The following is a 16,053-nucleotide window of genomic DNA, read 5'->3' as shown; positions in this document are numbered from 1 at the left end:
ACACTTACAATTGTATATTTATTTCTGTGGTATTTGAATAACGTGTCTCATTTACTAAACTGTAAGACTCATAAGGACAATGGTCCTATCTGGTTTTGCCCAGTATTTTATCTTACATAATGAACAAACTGAAAATAGAGTCTATAAAAGAAGTATCAATTTCCAGACAGCAGACACAGGAAATACTAACCTCCCAGTCCTGTCTGCGACATGACATGGGTGATGGGCATTTGTCCCCAACTCCCTTTAGTGTCTTGACCAGTCTCCCTCTGGATTTCTGTTCTATAATATGAAGAAATGAGCTGTACTGCATTACCAGCTTTAAAATCCTACAACTCTGTAATTCTAAAACCCCCAAAATATTGGGCCTGAAAGAATATTCTGCAGATTATCAGGCCTTGAGGTTTTATTGGTTCACTCTACTCATCTGTCATATCACATGTCATTGAATGTATCCACAAAAGAAGATCACCACTCCTCTGTAGTGTAGTGACATCCTTTTTGGAAAGATTTACAATTATACTTTTTAAAAAGGAGCTTAATTCTAAAAGACCTGTTTTAGTTCTCTGCAGTCAGTTGGTGAGAAGGGCCTGATCTTTTTGAAGAGGTCCTCATCCTTCCTTGCAGAAGCTTTTATTCTATAATTGCACTGTAAAATATGGCAGCCACCAGGAACATGTGGTTATTTAAAGTTAAATTTGTTTAAATTAAATTAAATATTCAGTTTTTCAGTCACAATAGCCACATGTGACTAGTGGCTGTCCTACTGGGCCGCTCAGAATACTGAACATTTCTATCTCTGAAGAAAGTTCTATTGCACTGGTATTAAAGGAAGCAGGGCATGGTTCTTTGCCCCTCCTTCTCAAGGACCCATCATTCTAACCTTCTCTTGGTTCATCATCTTGCTCTCTCTGGATTCAGACATCATGGTCGATGTTGATTTCCGAACTGAAACACAGTCGTGAGCCTCTCACTTGAACTCATAAAATCCTGACAAGCTTCATTTCAAATGTTACTTCGTCAAGGGGCCCTACACTGAGTTGGGATTAGATGCAGTGATCTTACTACATGCTTCTGGAGTTCCCTTCTCAGAACATCATCACTTGTTTTGAAATTGTTTAAATTTAATCGCCTCATAAGACTTTCGGGCTATATGCAGAGCGGGGACCCTGAGCCAGACAGCCTGGGTTTGAATCACAGCTTTATCTCTGGCTTACCATGTGAACTTAAAAATGATAACCAGCATCCCTGGGTCTCAAATCCTCTTCTGTCAAATGGGGATAAATTATAACTACCTCATAGGACTGTTGGGTAATTAAGAGAGTTATATAACACACTTTGAACAGCACCCAGCACATAGTATATATGGACAAGTGAATATAATACACTTTGAACAGCACCCAGCAGATAGTATATATGGACAAGTGTTGGTAAAAATAACTAATAAGTGTAAGCACTAAAAAGGCAAAGCTGCTTTGTCTTCTGACCTGGACATCACACCTTGTGGCTTGGAAAATGTCTGACCCAAAGTAAATGCTCAACAAACTTCATTTGTATAAAAGGGCTTGCTTTAAAAGTGTACTATCAGAAACTTAATCTATAGTTATGTTCGAAAGAGTGTAGTAATGAAGAAGGACCTGATACAAGGACCCTGCATTATGGACCTCACGGTATCCCCAGCCTCACCTCTTCTTACCCTATAACCCTATAGCTTGTAACCACACACAAATTTCATTTCTTTAATATAGTTTTTTTTTTTTTTTTACTCTGATTCAAGCTGGTTTTGCCCAGACAATGGCAATGTGACTCACTTGCTCCTCTCCCCGCAACCATGCCAGCTCCTTTCATTGTTAAGCTTTAGGACATTAGATTACCAGAGCCTCAGATCTGTAATCATGAGGACAATAGGTTTCTGTTTGACTTCAGACGAAGGATAATATCTTGGCTTTAGATGTGTTTCAGCCCCAGGCCCACCGAGGCAGAATTACAACCCCACCAGCCAAGGAGCCAGGTCACGGGACCAAAGGGGATGACTCCATTGCTGATTCCAGAACCAAATACAATGATCAATTACCTCATCCCTTTAGTTTCCATGACTACCGATTTTTTCCTTATATAATCTGTATTCCCAAGATACTCAGGGAGCCATGCCTTGAAGCAATAGCTCGCTTCTGTTTCTGAGACTTTCGATTCTCTAATAAACGCTTATTCTATTTACCCCAACTCCTGTGTCGGTCTTTTGGCTTAGTGGAACAGGCAGCAAGAGTCTCGGACTCATTTGCCCTCTGGTTTCAGTAAGATATTTACTCAGGGATGCTCACTGAAGCACTGTTTACAAAACACCAAAAAAAGAGGTGGGATAGAGCCCATCCTAAGTGTCTATCCACTACAGGGCAACTGGTTTAAATAAATTATGTCGTTGGTATCCTGTGCAGCATTTATAAAGAATGAGGTGGAACTATACAGAGTAATGTGGAAAGACCTCCAAATTATATAAGTATAAAAGGCAAGAACAGTGAAATAAACAAGAACACAAATGTACACACCATTTATGTATAAATTTTCTGAATCTTTGCACTAGATCCTTTAACAGTGGTTACTTACAGGGAGAAGGGGAAGCAACTTGGACTTAAATATTTTTAAGTTCTTTAATATAGGAAGTAGTCTATCATGTATATTTATTACTTAAAATTTTTAATGCGTGTTTTGTATTGTTCTGGCATGCTTTTCCTTTCAGGAACCAGGACAAGCCTAGAGAAAACAATTTGAGCAGGGAAAAAAAGATGATGAGTACCTGCAGAGTAAAGATATTTACTGATAAATCTGCTGGGTTAGTGACTAGTGGAAAGGGAGGGAATCCACTCAGGTGGCAATTTTCGGACCAGCCCCGTGTGTAAATTTAAGAGCTAATGCTGAATGAGAGCTCACATGTGTCAGACACTGTGCTCAGCCCTTTCCAATTATTGTCTCATTTAATCCTACCTATGAGGAAGCACTATTATTATCCTCATTTTACAGAAGGGAAAATGGAGACATGGAGCATTAACCAACTTGCTGGAGGGCACACAACTCAATAGTGGAGGGGCTGAAATTCAAACTCAGGCAGTGCCACAGCACAGCCTGCACGCCTGTTAGTGTCCAACAACAGACAGCAGCCACCACTGAGGGGCTGGTATTGGGGAGGCAAAGACACGGGAAGCTCTCTAAAAATCTGTCCAGCCCTATTCTTGTCACAGTATCTGGCATTTAATAAAAATTCCACTTTGCTTTCAGCTTATAAGAGTCAACATAATAAACTCTAGTCAGTTCTAAAAAATTATGAGCCGTCTCATATGGTAGGGAAATTATACAGTTAAAAGGTCAAAGACTGAAGAACACTGTGCAGTCAAATGCGTTAAAATTGTAATGGATTAATTTTGGGCATAAGAAAATTTCAACTCCAAAATAACTAAGCAGCATTCAAGGAAAGTCAGTTTTATATGACATGATCAGACATTTTCTGAAAAACGTTTCTCTGTTGCTATATACCAGGAAGTTAGGTTAAGGCACTAAGGGGTTAGTTCTGAAACTTTTTAGTTACATCTAAAATATTCCTCTTGGGGTTTTTAGGAAAGAGTGTGGGATCTGAAAGTCCAACTGAGCTGGGTTTGGTTCTTGGCTCTAGCATTCTAGAACCAGCTGTACAACCTTGAAAAAAATGCCTAAGTGCTACGTGGCCTCAGCATCCCCATCTAAAAATGGTAACAATAGCTATATCTATCAAAGCAATAAAATTAAATGGGAAAACAAAGTGATTCCACCTATATATCATATGTAACATAAACACCTCAATAAAATGACCCGTCATTGTATAAGCCACGTGCTTTTCCTTTTCAACCTAACACTGGCTTTGCACAACCACTCTCACCCTTAACCTCTCTAAAAATGCAAATGGATGTTTTCTATATTAGGGGAGTCAAGCTCCCAGATGGGCATAATAAATGACTTCACGTAAGGACTATTCACTTTCTGCTAACCAAAGAGGATTCACATTTGCTCTGTTCTCAGTCATTTGAATTTTTAACTAGATTCACATCTATAAGACAACATGTTGAAGAAGCTCCCAGTATTCTGCCCTTTCCTTACTTACTTCTAGGACTTAATGAACCATTCTTGCTTCAGGCATTCTCGGATCTTCTCTCATATTCCCAATCACCAGGAAACTTAGATAACTGATAATGAGCAACACTCAAAGGAAATATTTGAGTTCACATCAGAAACTTGACTAACATCTAAACACTGTCCAATGTATATTCACAATTTGGAAATGAACAGTAGGTACAAAGATAATTTTCTTCCCCTCTCTGCTCCCAAAGAACATTGAATTAGAATTAGCACACCTAAGACTGATGATCAATTACTTAACTTGCAGCCACTGCCTTAGATGGGGGCTATTCTCACATCAAAGCTATAATGTCTCTAACACAATAATGGTCAACTCTGTATTTACCCTTTGTTTTTAACTCTAATCTTGAAAGTGCCCCTGTGATCATCCAGTAAATCCAAATTTTCAGAGTTTATAAACATATACCATAATAACTTGAGTAAGTTAATAATTTTACCCAGTTAATAATAGTATTATATTATGCTCTTCTGTCTCAAACAATAACACTCCAAAGAGCAATCAAGCTATAATATTGTTTTCAGAAAATGTAAGTTTAATTTTTTCCCACATTTGGCTTTGACCTTGCAATCTCATTTGTGAGATCTCATCTTATATTTTCACCTGTGTGAAATGATTTATGTCTATGTTATTCAGTGCAATAATGTTTTGAAATATTAAAAATATTTATCCAAAGGGAACTAGTTAAAGAAATTATGGTATGTCCATACAAAAAGATTATACAGCCACTTATAAAACAGGTACTCTGTTACGGAATTGCAAAGACCTGTAAGACATACTATTGAATAAAAGAGCAAGGTACCAAACAGCATGTAGTGTGTATTACTTTTTGTGTAAAACAGGAAGGAAATAAGAACGCATACATATTTGTATTTACATAAAGAAATTTCAGAACAGTAACCAGAAACTAATAATATTGGTTGTAACATTGGCAGAAAAAAAACAACTGGAAATTAGGCAAGTAGAAGATAGGTATAGGAAAGATATTACTTACTGAATATTCTTGAAATATTTTGCTTTATGAACCATGTAAATGTATTATCTACTCAAAAATATATTAAAAATCAATTCGTGGTAAAAATGACATTCCGTTCCCTCAAGATTAAAACAACAGTACTGATTAGGTCACATTTTGAGACTGACCATGATTCTTCTTCCTCTTCTAATAAAACACATGTCCATATTAAAAAAACAAAACATACATATTTAAATTAGTAAGTTAAATCAGAAAACTCCTAGAGGAAAAAAACGAAAACTACTTTTAAAGAGCTCCACAACACCTTATTCCATATATTTTATTATTATTAAGGTGAACTGCAATCTCCTATAGTTGTTCAGACCTCGCTAGTCCATGAAAGATTTCTGCCGAGATGGCCCTGAGTCCTCCGAAGTGCCAAGGAGAGAGGCACCGTCATGGCTGCTACATTGATAAGCTCACCTTCATAGGTGCCAACTTCCAGAAGAGTCCCGCTCTGCTCGAGGTCCAAGAACTCCTTCACAGTCAGAAAGTTATAGTCCACGCCAGGCACTTCTCCTTCTCTCGGAGATCGGGTTGTGCCTGCAGGAGACGAGACAAATGCACAAGATACCATCAGTCACTAAAACAGGAAGCTCCGCATCCAGGTGTAATTAAAATAACCTGTTCAGTAAGCTGGAGTACCTAAGATTCTGAGACCGATCTGCCCAGACAGGGACCTGGTAAAGGCAACTTTTTCTAACAGAATAACATCCTCATTTATAACGTCCAGTGCCCAGGACTCTCAAAGAAGACAAAGAGAAAACCAAGCACAGCGAGGTAAGGCAGAAGGAGTTTTATCCTTTTAAAAATGCACTGAATGAAAAAGGTGAACTGGATTTTATACAGAAAACATTCATAATCAGCACCTTTGAGGGCTCTGTGCCTAAGGGGCTTATATTTTTATCACAGGCCTTGAGAGTCTTGAGTTCCTTACTACATCTGGCAAGTTACAATGTAATAAGCCTTTTGAAGAAAATGACATGCACTGCATAAACACTTCACTAGAGAACTGTGACTGCCCAAGATCTGTGTCTGGATCTTGGCTGGATATCTCCCAGGGACTAAATAACGCTGCTGCCTTCCATGTAATTAATATGTTTGGTAAAAAGAGGCCAGCCACAAGTTCTGACTACTGCATTTGCTAGAAAGGACACTGCATTTGCTAGAAAATTCTCCCCTTTGCCTTACGCTGGTTATTCTTTCAATGACTAATAAGTCATTTTTTCTTATGAAAAAATAAATATAGAACCTCTAGAGCATTTTAGTCACCCAGCTCAGGTGCTGGACTGTAGACCTACCATTTTATCTCAATCTCAACCCAAAGCGTAGAAGCAATGTGGAAGGATGTGGTTTATGCATAAACCAATAAAAGAAAATAAAGCAAGAATCAATTATGGAGTATATACTAGGAACCTATCTTAAATATTATGAAAAGCCCCTCCACCTCAAAAAAGCAAAACACATGATTTCTGCTCCTACGTTCAAGTTAGGGGGTATAACTGACATGGCTGATTTTGAAAGGCACTATCACCTATGGTGCTTTAAGGTCAATGTTTTCCTACGTAATAAGCCTGGATTTTTCAGTATGCTTAGGAACTTTAAAGCAATTAAATAACCAACTCTATGTATGATTCTAGTGGCTCTAATATTCCTAGTACAGTGCATTCTCTGATCACTTGCCTATGTGACCGAGCAAATCCACACACCTACAGTGGATATCTAGAATTTTTGTAAGATGGAAAACTTAATACATTTTACATATTTAACTCAAGATAAATACATTTTTAAATGAGCCCAATTTTTCTAATAGCAAAAGTCTGAGTGTTTTAAAAATAGTTGCAAATTGTCCATAGAATGGTTACATTAAAAACGTTTGTTTACCATGCCCAGCATGCTGGGCTTTCTGGTAAAGCCTACTTGTATGGTATCTAGGAATCTGATCTTCTGCTGTTTCCTAGCTTGTTCCCATTTCTGGCTCCCCAATGACAAGTACTTTGAAGTACCTCACAACTTTTAAAGTTATATCTCTAGTGTCAGGTACATAGTAGGTAGTCCAGAAACATAAAGAGTATCATATGCTGTTGATAAGCAGGGGTCTGGAGTGGGAACGATGGTTCATGGTCTGGTTCCCCAACTTGTGGTCTTGGGCATGTTCCTTAGTTTCTGTTATTTCTCAGTTTCCTCATCTGCAAAATGGAGATCATAATAGTACCTACACCAGAGGTTTGCTGTGTGTATTGCATGAGATAATCCTTTTGAAGACTTAGCTCAATAACCATTAGCAGATATTGTGGTTTATGTTACTGTTAGACTGAAATGAGTTAATAGAATATTACAGTTCAAATAACTTATATTCTTATCGTTGCACAGATCCTTATGTTCCATTTATTTGATAAATATTTACTGAGGTCCTAATATATGCCAGGCACTAATTTAGGCACTGGCGAAATACTGGTGAACAAGACGAAGCCCCTACCCTAATGGAATTTACAGTTTACTATGAAAGACGAAAAATAATCACGTATGTGAATAGATATAGCATTTAATTTTAGGTAGAAATAATTCTTCTGTAGGAAACAGAGCTTAAAGGGTTAGAAAGTGTCTCAGTAAAATAGGTTAAAAGGCTGGAGAGTGTCTTGGAGGAGGGAAGGGAGGTGGAGATAGAGAAGCTAATTTAGATAGGTGATTAGGAAAAGCCTGGCTAAGGAGGTTCATCCAAATCTAGAGTCCTGCAAAGGTGATAAGAAAAGCATCCTAGGAAGGGGTTAAGACCTAGGGCTGTGATGTGGGAATAGGCTTGGCAGGTTGAGGCAAGGGCAAAAAAAAAAAAAAAAAAAAGCCAGAGAAATGCAGTAGAGCAGTGGAAAACAGGTTAGAAATGAAAGCAAGGAGCCCGGTTATGTAGGCCACAGAAAACACTTCAGATTTTATTCTAAAGATGATGAGAAGCCACTAGAGGGTTCTGAGCAGGGTGATGCCATAATTTATTTTTAAAAGATCGTTCGACTTTATAGATTACAGGCTACGGGCAAAATAGTAGAGGGAGGGAGGCAAGAATAGAAGCAAGAAGACCAATTAGGTGGCTATTACAGTGCCCAAGTGAGAGAAAATCAGGGCACAGACAAGAATAGTAGGATGTGGTAAGAAGCAGTCGGATTTTTATCACGGATTGTGAATAACTTAAATAGATGTAATATATGTCCACAAGATAGACATTTTAAAAGTATGTCGACCCATCGGCCCATCCTAGGTCTATATTTTTAAGATAGAACTTGCTGATGGAGTGGATGTGTAAGAAAAACACACGAATGAAGACTGATATCTAATTTTCTGACCTGGGCAAATGGGTGGTGCCATTTATAGAGATCAAGAAGATGGAAGAAATAATTTTTAGGGAAAAAAAATTAAGAGTCCACTTTTGGACATGTAAAGTTTGAGATGCCTATTAAACCCCTAGGTGTAGAGAGCTGTGGATAGTTGAGTATATAAATCTGAAGATCAGAGTGAAGGTTGGTACATAAACTTGGGAATGATTAGTAAACCACTAGTATTTAAAGGCAAGGGATAGAAAGAGGGAATCTAGGGAGAGACTATCTAGAAAAAGAAGCCAAGGAGTTTGGGTTGAACACTAAAACCTTATAATATGTAGAAACACGGAAAAGAAGGAAGGTCCTCAATGGAGACTAAGAGGCAGCAGTCAGCAAAGGATGAGGGTATGATATCTTGGAGCCAAGTGAAAGAGCTGTTCAGTCGGCTACTTGGAAAACAAACAGTTGACATCATATTGGGAAATTCCAGTGTAGTGCAAGAATATAATCTCTTTGGAACTTGCTGTGAAAAGATCTGTCCTAAGTATGTTCTATATGGCAACTCTCATACTCAGTCTGCATACCAAAATTCCATTAATTTAATCCACCCCCTGACTCCACCTCTCAAAAAAAGATGAGAATGAATAAAACCAAACAAAAGACTTATTGGGTTTCTAAAGTCTTCCAAAACCAGACAATGTTATTTCCCCGCTCTTTCTATAGCCATCTTATCTTTGCCATTTCTTTCAACCATGTTTTCAGAACTAATTTGTCAGACTTTAAAGACAACAGTCACCCTTGGGTCTTAATTTCCTGAAAGGATTCACAATAATGATGACTTCAAAAATGCTACATTTTAGGGGAAAATAAAACTAGCAGATACCATTTCCCTCTGTAAATAAATATGCTTAGATGGCCTTTGAGCTGCAGGGGAAGGGAATAGAGGGCGAGTAAGTCTCTGTCCATAAAACCTTCAGGGTTTATTACCAGACAAAACCTTTCCACTCTGCAGGCTAGCAGGAGGTTTACTCCCAGTTATCCTCTGAGCAACTCGCCTTGGTTCTCCGCCAATATGACCAGGCTCCATTCAGTGATGCGAGGGAGGAAAGGGCTGGGGAGGGGACTCCGCCTCCTCTTTTCTTCTAGCAGAATGACAGGCTGCCTGCTGGACACACGCCTGGCAGATGGCATTTCAAAGGGTTTTCAGGAGCCATCTGGGGTGGGTACAATTATTACAAACTACGCTTCTAACAAAGCCAGAAGGGTTACTTCCTGGCAGAAGAGAAGTAAAACAAATTCTATCATGTTTCTCAGGAACGGCATGTTTAAAAAAAAAAAAAAATCACCAGGCTGACATACTGGGGTTTTCTGCAGCCTACAACACTGCCTTCTGCTTGTCTAACTAGAAATCGGGTCAACAATATCTTGTCATTAGCTTTAAATGAATAAACACAGTGTCCACCTCCTACTTTCAAAAAGAAAACAAAAAAGACTATTAGGAAAAGAATAATAGCTTCCATTTATTGGATGCTTACTTATATCTCAGGGAAGTTATTAAGCACCTAATCAAGACTACTGTATTTAATCTTTATAAGAAATGTATAAGGATTGCTACTCTACCCATTTTATTGATGAGGAAACTAAGAGTTAGAGAGTAAAGTAACCTGCCCAAGGTCACATAACAAGTAAGCTGAGAAGGGCTATAATTTGAAAGCAGACATTCTGACTTTAGCATCCCTCATTCTAAACCACCATTGTCCAATAGAACTTTCTGCCATGATGGTTCTATATCTGTGCTGCCTAACGTGGTAGTCACAAACCACATGTGGCTCTTGATAAGTGGCTAGTGTGACTGAGGAACTGAATTTTAAAATTAAAGAACTTTAAATAATCACATGTGGCTAGGAACAACTGGATTGGCTAGCACAGCTCTAAACCATGTTAGTAGTTGAGTTGCCTGCATTGTACTGTATCCAGTACATTGCCCCCAAAGCACATCTGCTCTCAAAATAATAACAAGAACCATACTTTTATTAAACAGCAGACATCTTATACTCGCACACAAAATCCTTCCTTCTAAAAACTCGCATGCTTTGAAAAATGATCTGATCTAACTCTGTTTTGTACTAAAAACTCTATTTGGTTCTTACTGGTTGTGGTCTCTTTGAAAAAACCTCCTTAAATATTTGTGGCAGCATGGTTTGTGGTTAAAATGAAAACATTGAGACCGAAACAAAAGCAACCCTCCAAAACAAAATAAAACAAGACAAAAAAAACCGAGTGCCCATGAATACAAGAATGATTAAATGAAATATGGTATTTTCACCTTTAACATTTTTTTCACTACATGAAGAAATAGATCTATACGCAGTTGCCAGAAGAATGTCTATGATGAATAGTTGAGTGATAAAACAAGTTACAAAATAAAATGCAAAATGCATTATGTGGAAAAATACAAAAGATGGATCCATACCCTATGGATGTTTCATGTTTTCTGAGTTAATAAATAGTTAAAAAGGATGGAATACTACTAAACCGTTAACAGTGGTACCCTCAAGAGGGTGGGTTCAGAAATGGGAAAAGATGAAATGATTGTTTATTTAAATACCTTTCACACTCTGAATTGTACAGTGCATATGTAGCAGCTGTTTTAACATTTTATAAATTCAATAAAATAATTATTTAAGGAATCTTGAAAGACTTGAATCTTGGGCATTCTACTATAGCATCTTCTATACTAAGACCTTTCAGAAGCGTGCAAAAGAATATAGGCTCCGAGTGAATCAAACAAATGAAATGTTCCAAGGTTTCCCATCTCATAGAAGCCAGCATCAATGTCAACAACACTTGCTTATGGCTGTTAATAGGAACACACTACAAAAAAAGTCGAGAGAAGGTGGTATTACTTTTCTGCCTGATTGTGTTTTTTAAAAATCAAACGCACTTAAAGAGTCCTTTTTAAGTGTTAAAGTACCTAAAAGATTTGCACCTGAGTAGTGAATACTATCAACCCTTTTACCACCAGTAATTTAGCAAATTAATTTGAGCTGTGCCCTACAGAATATCTTAGTATGAATTACCAATACCCTGAAAAGTCCTCACCTTAAAGCTTGAGTAGCTGCTTGTTTCTTATACACATTTTATGGTTCATTGACTTTTAGCATACCCGGCTTGAGTGACCCTTGCTAAGGAAATCAGAAAGTGACCTTCCTTATCATCAAACTCCACAAGCGATGGTTACAGAAAGGAAACCACATTCGGAGCTTATTTGCTCTCTCTTCTTCTTCCAATAATTATCTTGAAATATCCAGTTGAGGCAGCAAAAAAATCTTAGAGATGAGACACTGATATGCCATTTCCACTGCTACGTGTTCCCAACACCCTTGGGTTTCCAGGCAAGCACCTGTCCAAACTGTCTCAAGGCCAGACTACTAATATAGGAATCATTAGCCTACTAAGATTAAATTGCTAATATTCAATATCAAGTGATGTTGAATTAATCTGGGAACCGCTTCTCAAAATCCAACAAGACTTCAAAAATTAGTTATGTTCATGTTAAGAAAAGATCATTATTTTCTATAATAAAACAGTTGTTTTCATTGCTTTAAATTGGTTAGACATCCAGGATACTCTCCTTTCTTTAGGTGATGAAGATGGAACATAGTGGAATGTGTTGTTCCCCCAAATTCACTGTTACCTACCACTCACACATTTTTTGCAGGATCTCAGGACCAACGGTAGTATTTATTCAATATTTTCCTTTAGAAACAAACTACTTAAAAAAATATATTCATGTAAAAAGGAAATACTTAACCGCTACACAACTACTAGAATTTTTTTTTTTTAAGTCTTACAACACCAAATGCTGGCGAAAATATGGAGTAACTATAACTCCCACATACAATTGTTGGCAAGATGCGAAACGGTATAGTCACTAGGAAAAGAATCTGGAAGTTTGCTAAAAAGTTAAATATAAATTTATCATATAACCCAACAACCACACTCTTAGATATTTACCCCAGAGAAATAAAAATGTATTTTCACGCAAAAACCTATATAATGTTCATAGTGGCTTTATGTATAATCAACCCAAACTGAGAAACAATCCAAATGTGGTATGGTTAATGAATAAATGGTGAATTGGTGAATGAATAAATGGTGGTACATTCCTACAATGAATACCACTCAGCAAAGCTACAGATGTACACAACATGGATAAGTCTCAAATACATTGTGATAAGTGAAAGAAAAGCCAGACCCAAAAGGCTGCATACAAACTGTGTGATTCCATTTAAATGATATTCTATTAAAGGTAAATTTACGAGAGGGATATAAAATAAACCAGTGGTTGCCAGGTGTGGGGCTGGAATTGACTACAATTGGACAGCACGAGGGAATGGGGTGGGGGAGCAGATCAGTTCTCTGTCCTGATCACAGTGGTGGTGGATGAACTATGCATTTCTCAAAATCTACAGAACTGTACACCTCACAGGATGAATTTTACTGCTTATAATTTTTAAAAAGGAAACATTTAGCATTATCTCAAATGAAAAATCAGTTTTACCCTCCCATACATAGTAACTAAAAATAAATACAATAAAAATAAAACAAAGCTAATTCATTATATCAAGAGCCTAAGGCTCTGAGCCTGAAGTTTGCATTCTCTTATTACAAAGGGAAATTGACGAACATCCAAAAGGTGTTAGATACCTATAAATATCAAATTTAGACTTTCTTCTTAACATAATTATAAGGATTTTTAAAAATTATAGAGAAAAGCAGTAGCTCACTATTGGATTAAATGTTAAAGCAGCATCTAAAACACTGACTAAAAACATTTCACATCATCCTGAAGTTGTTTTGAGAACCACTAGAGCTAAGCCTCTACACTTGGAAAAACAGGACAGAGAGGTAAGTTGTGAAGTTGAAAAAATCTATTTTCAAAGTCCAAATCCACCACTTTACTCTCCAAAGAATTTAGGTTGCTAAATCTTTTGAGTTCTCAGTTTCCTCATCTACAGGTGAAGATGTAAATAATAAAAATAAATACAAATTTTAAATAGAAATGTTTTAATGGAAATAATAGAAATATCTACAACTCAAGGTTCTGTGTGAGCATCAACTCCGGCACCACCTATGCAGATCTCATCACAGTGTCCAGCATATAGTAAGCATCCCAAACAAACAGGAGTTGATATTCAGCTGACTGATTTGGCTGGGCTTAGAAACTGGGATGTGAATTTCAACAACACTCTTGAAAATATGCTCATGGAGAAAATCTCTATACTTATGATTTAGATATATTACATATTATTTTGTACTCATGCAAAATATCACCAAAGCCAAATCTGCATCATTTGATTCTGGCTCTTGGTTAATGTAACCCTTCTTTACTCTTTCTAGGTGTTTATCTGCCTACGTACTATTTCAAACCTCTCTGTTTCAAAATAAAAATGGAGGGAACATACATCCCACAGCTAAATGATCTTTATGTTTTCATCTTGAAGGAAAAAGTCCTGACTTGTCACTCTGATTTCTCAATGATCCTGTCCTCTTTTCACCATCCAAGAAATTCAAATCTCATAGCACACGCCATTGCAAACATTTTTGTATGAATGCACGCCTTTTTTCTTAGGGAGCCTGATCAATCACAAAGAAGGATGTAAATCTCCTTACTCCCTAAACAGAGATTTGGAAACAAAATATCCACAAATACTGACCACGGCCATATTCATTTTACGGATTCAAAACCCTAATGATTTTTCTATGGTGCCTTAAATGCAGCAGCAGGCACCCAAATGTGGAGTAGAATGTGCACTTCATGTTGTCTTCCTGTATTTTTCAATACAAAGAACTCTTACTGAAGCTTCTGTATCACTAATGCTGCTGCTTAACATGAAATATCCACAGAAAACTGAGGACAGAAGACCAACAGACTTTTTCCCCTATGTTTAATACAAGTCCACCTGGCTTCTTGCTTGAGTCCTTTCAAATCTACATTTCTCGGAAAAGGTGATCTAAACTGATTTTCTATAACCATGGGGCATAACAGAATCAACCAGAAAACATTAAAGAAAAGAGAAAGAAGAGCTAAAGGCAGAGGAAACACAAGGCTAGGCCATAATATATGATTGTTGAAAGTATCTCCTCATTTAGAAATACAGAATGACAATATTAGTAATAGCCACTATTTATTGAGCTCTTACTTACTATGTGCCAGGGAATTGCTGTACTTAGCAATTCATAGATGACAGTATCCTGATGCTTGGCAAGAGTTAAAGGTCTTTAGAATTACCCCTCTAGTTAGCACTTTCTAATGCATGCTTGCACTCTTTTATTCTTCCAACAACAATTTCTAAAGTGCCTACTATATATGTGCCAGATACTGTGTAAAGTGATGGGGGTGAGCAAGACAGATGCAGTCCCTACCCTGAGAAAGCTTAAAGTTTGTGGAGAGGATAAAATAATCACAACAACAAACAATAAGTGATATGAAGGAGAAACTAGAGAAGTCTCTGGGTGCTCCTATCAAAGGGATCTGAAAGTGAGAAGTCCCAGAGATAAAACAAAGAAGAGTGTGTTAAAGAGCATTAAAAAATTCCAATGTGACAAGAGGAAAGAGGTGGACAAAGTGGTCATGGAGCCATGGGAAGCACTGAAAGAATTCTGCGGCTCATACTTGGTGTGCATCGGGGAGGGGGAAGGCAGAAAAAGAAACAGTGGAGAAGCGGCGAAGATCCACAATACTGACGGTCTCGGATTTGACAACTATGGTACTCAGAATGGTCACAGGAACGAACATGCCTCAAACTTTCAGATAGTGTCACTGAGCAACACACACGCACACGCACACACACACACTAGCTGTGCTATATTTCCAACAGAACAAAGCTGAGAAGATAAGGTCCTTGTATTCAGAGCTCAGAATGTGATTGAGCCTGTTTCTAGTCAAAATTGATAAACCATTATAAATGGGAAAGCAACTAAAAGGGACTTAACCGAGTAAAATAAAAATTAAGTAAAGAAGACAACCTAATCCTAGAGGCACTGGAACCAAAGTTTTTAAGATGTTAATGTGTTCTTTAAAGCTCCAAACATAGAGATCTACAAATCATCAATTTGTGACTTCCTTTACTTCGCAAGGAAGTCACACTGAGTATGATGGCTGATTTCATGTGTCAACCTAACTGAGTTAGAAGGTGCCCAGTTACCTGGTAAAACATTACTTCTGGATGTCTATGAGAGTGTTTCATGAAGAGATTAGCATGAAGTAGATGGAGTAAAGATCACCCTTCCTAGAGAGGGTGAGCATCAGCCAATCCATTGGGAGCCTAAAGAGAAGACAAAGGAAGGGCGGCTTTGCCCTGTTTGATCTGAGATATCCATTTTTTCTTGTCCAGAGACTACAGGGCTCCTGGTTCTCGATCTTTCAGACTGAAGACCAGGACTTACCCTACCAGCTTTCCTAATTCCCCAATAGGTGGAGGACAGACTGAAAGACTTCTAGGCCTCCATAACTATATGTGAGCCATTTCCTATAATCAATCACTCTCACTCTCACTCTC

At 37.6% G+C, this 16,053-nt stretch overlaps 1 protein-coding gene across 15 annotated transcripts in view; it reads right to left on the bottom strand.

Annotated features, from left to right (window-relative positions):
* Positions 1 to 16,053, bottom strand: part of MAGI1 (membrane associated guanylate kinase, WW and PDZ domain containing 1) — a 544,874-nt gene that overhangs the window by 111,590 nt on the left and 417,231 nt on the right. For all 15 annotated transcript variants that reach the window (XM_039851768.1, XM_039851769.1, XM_039851755.1 and 12 more), the window contains exon 3: positions 5,601 to 5,720. In XM_039851768.1, the coding sequence (XP_039707702.1) occupies positions 5,601 to 5,720 (120 nt within the window). The remainder of the gene's footprint in view (positions 1 to 5,600; positions 5,721 to 16,053) is intronic.

The sequence above is a fragment of the Pteropus medius genome, unplaced genomic scaffold (genome assembly GCF_902729225.1).
Source record: "Pteropus medius unplaced genomic scaffold, Ma_sr-lr_union100, whole genome shotgun sequence".
NCBI classification, from domain to species: domain Eukaryota; kingdom Metazoa; phylum Chordata; class Mammalia; order Chiroptera; family Pteropodidae; genus Pteropus; species Pteropus medius.
This window is presented reverse-complemented; position numbering and strand designations above follow the sequence as displayed.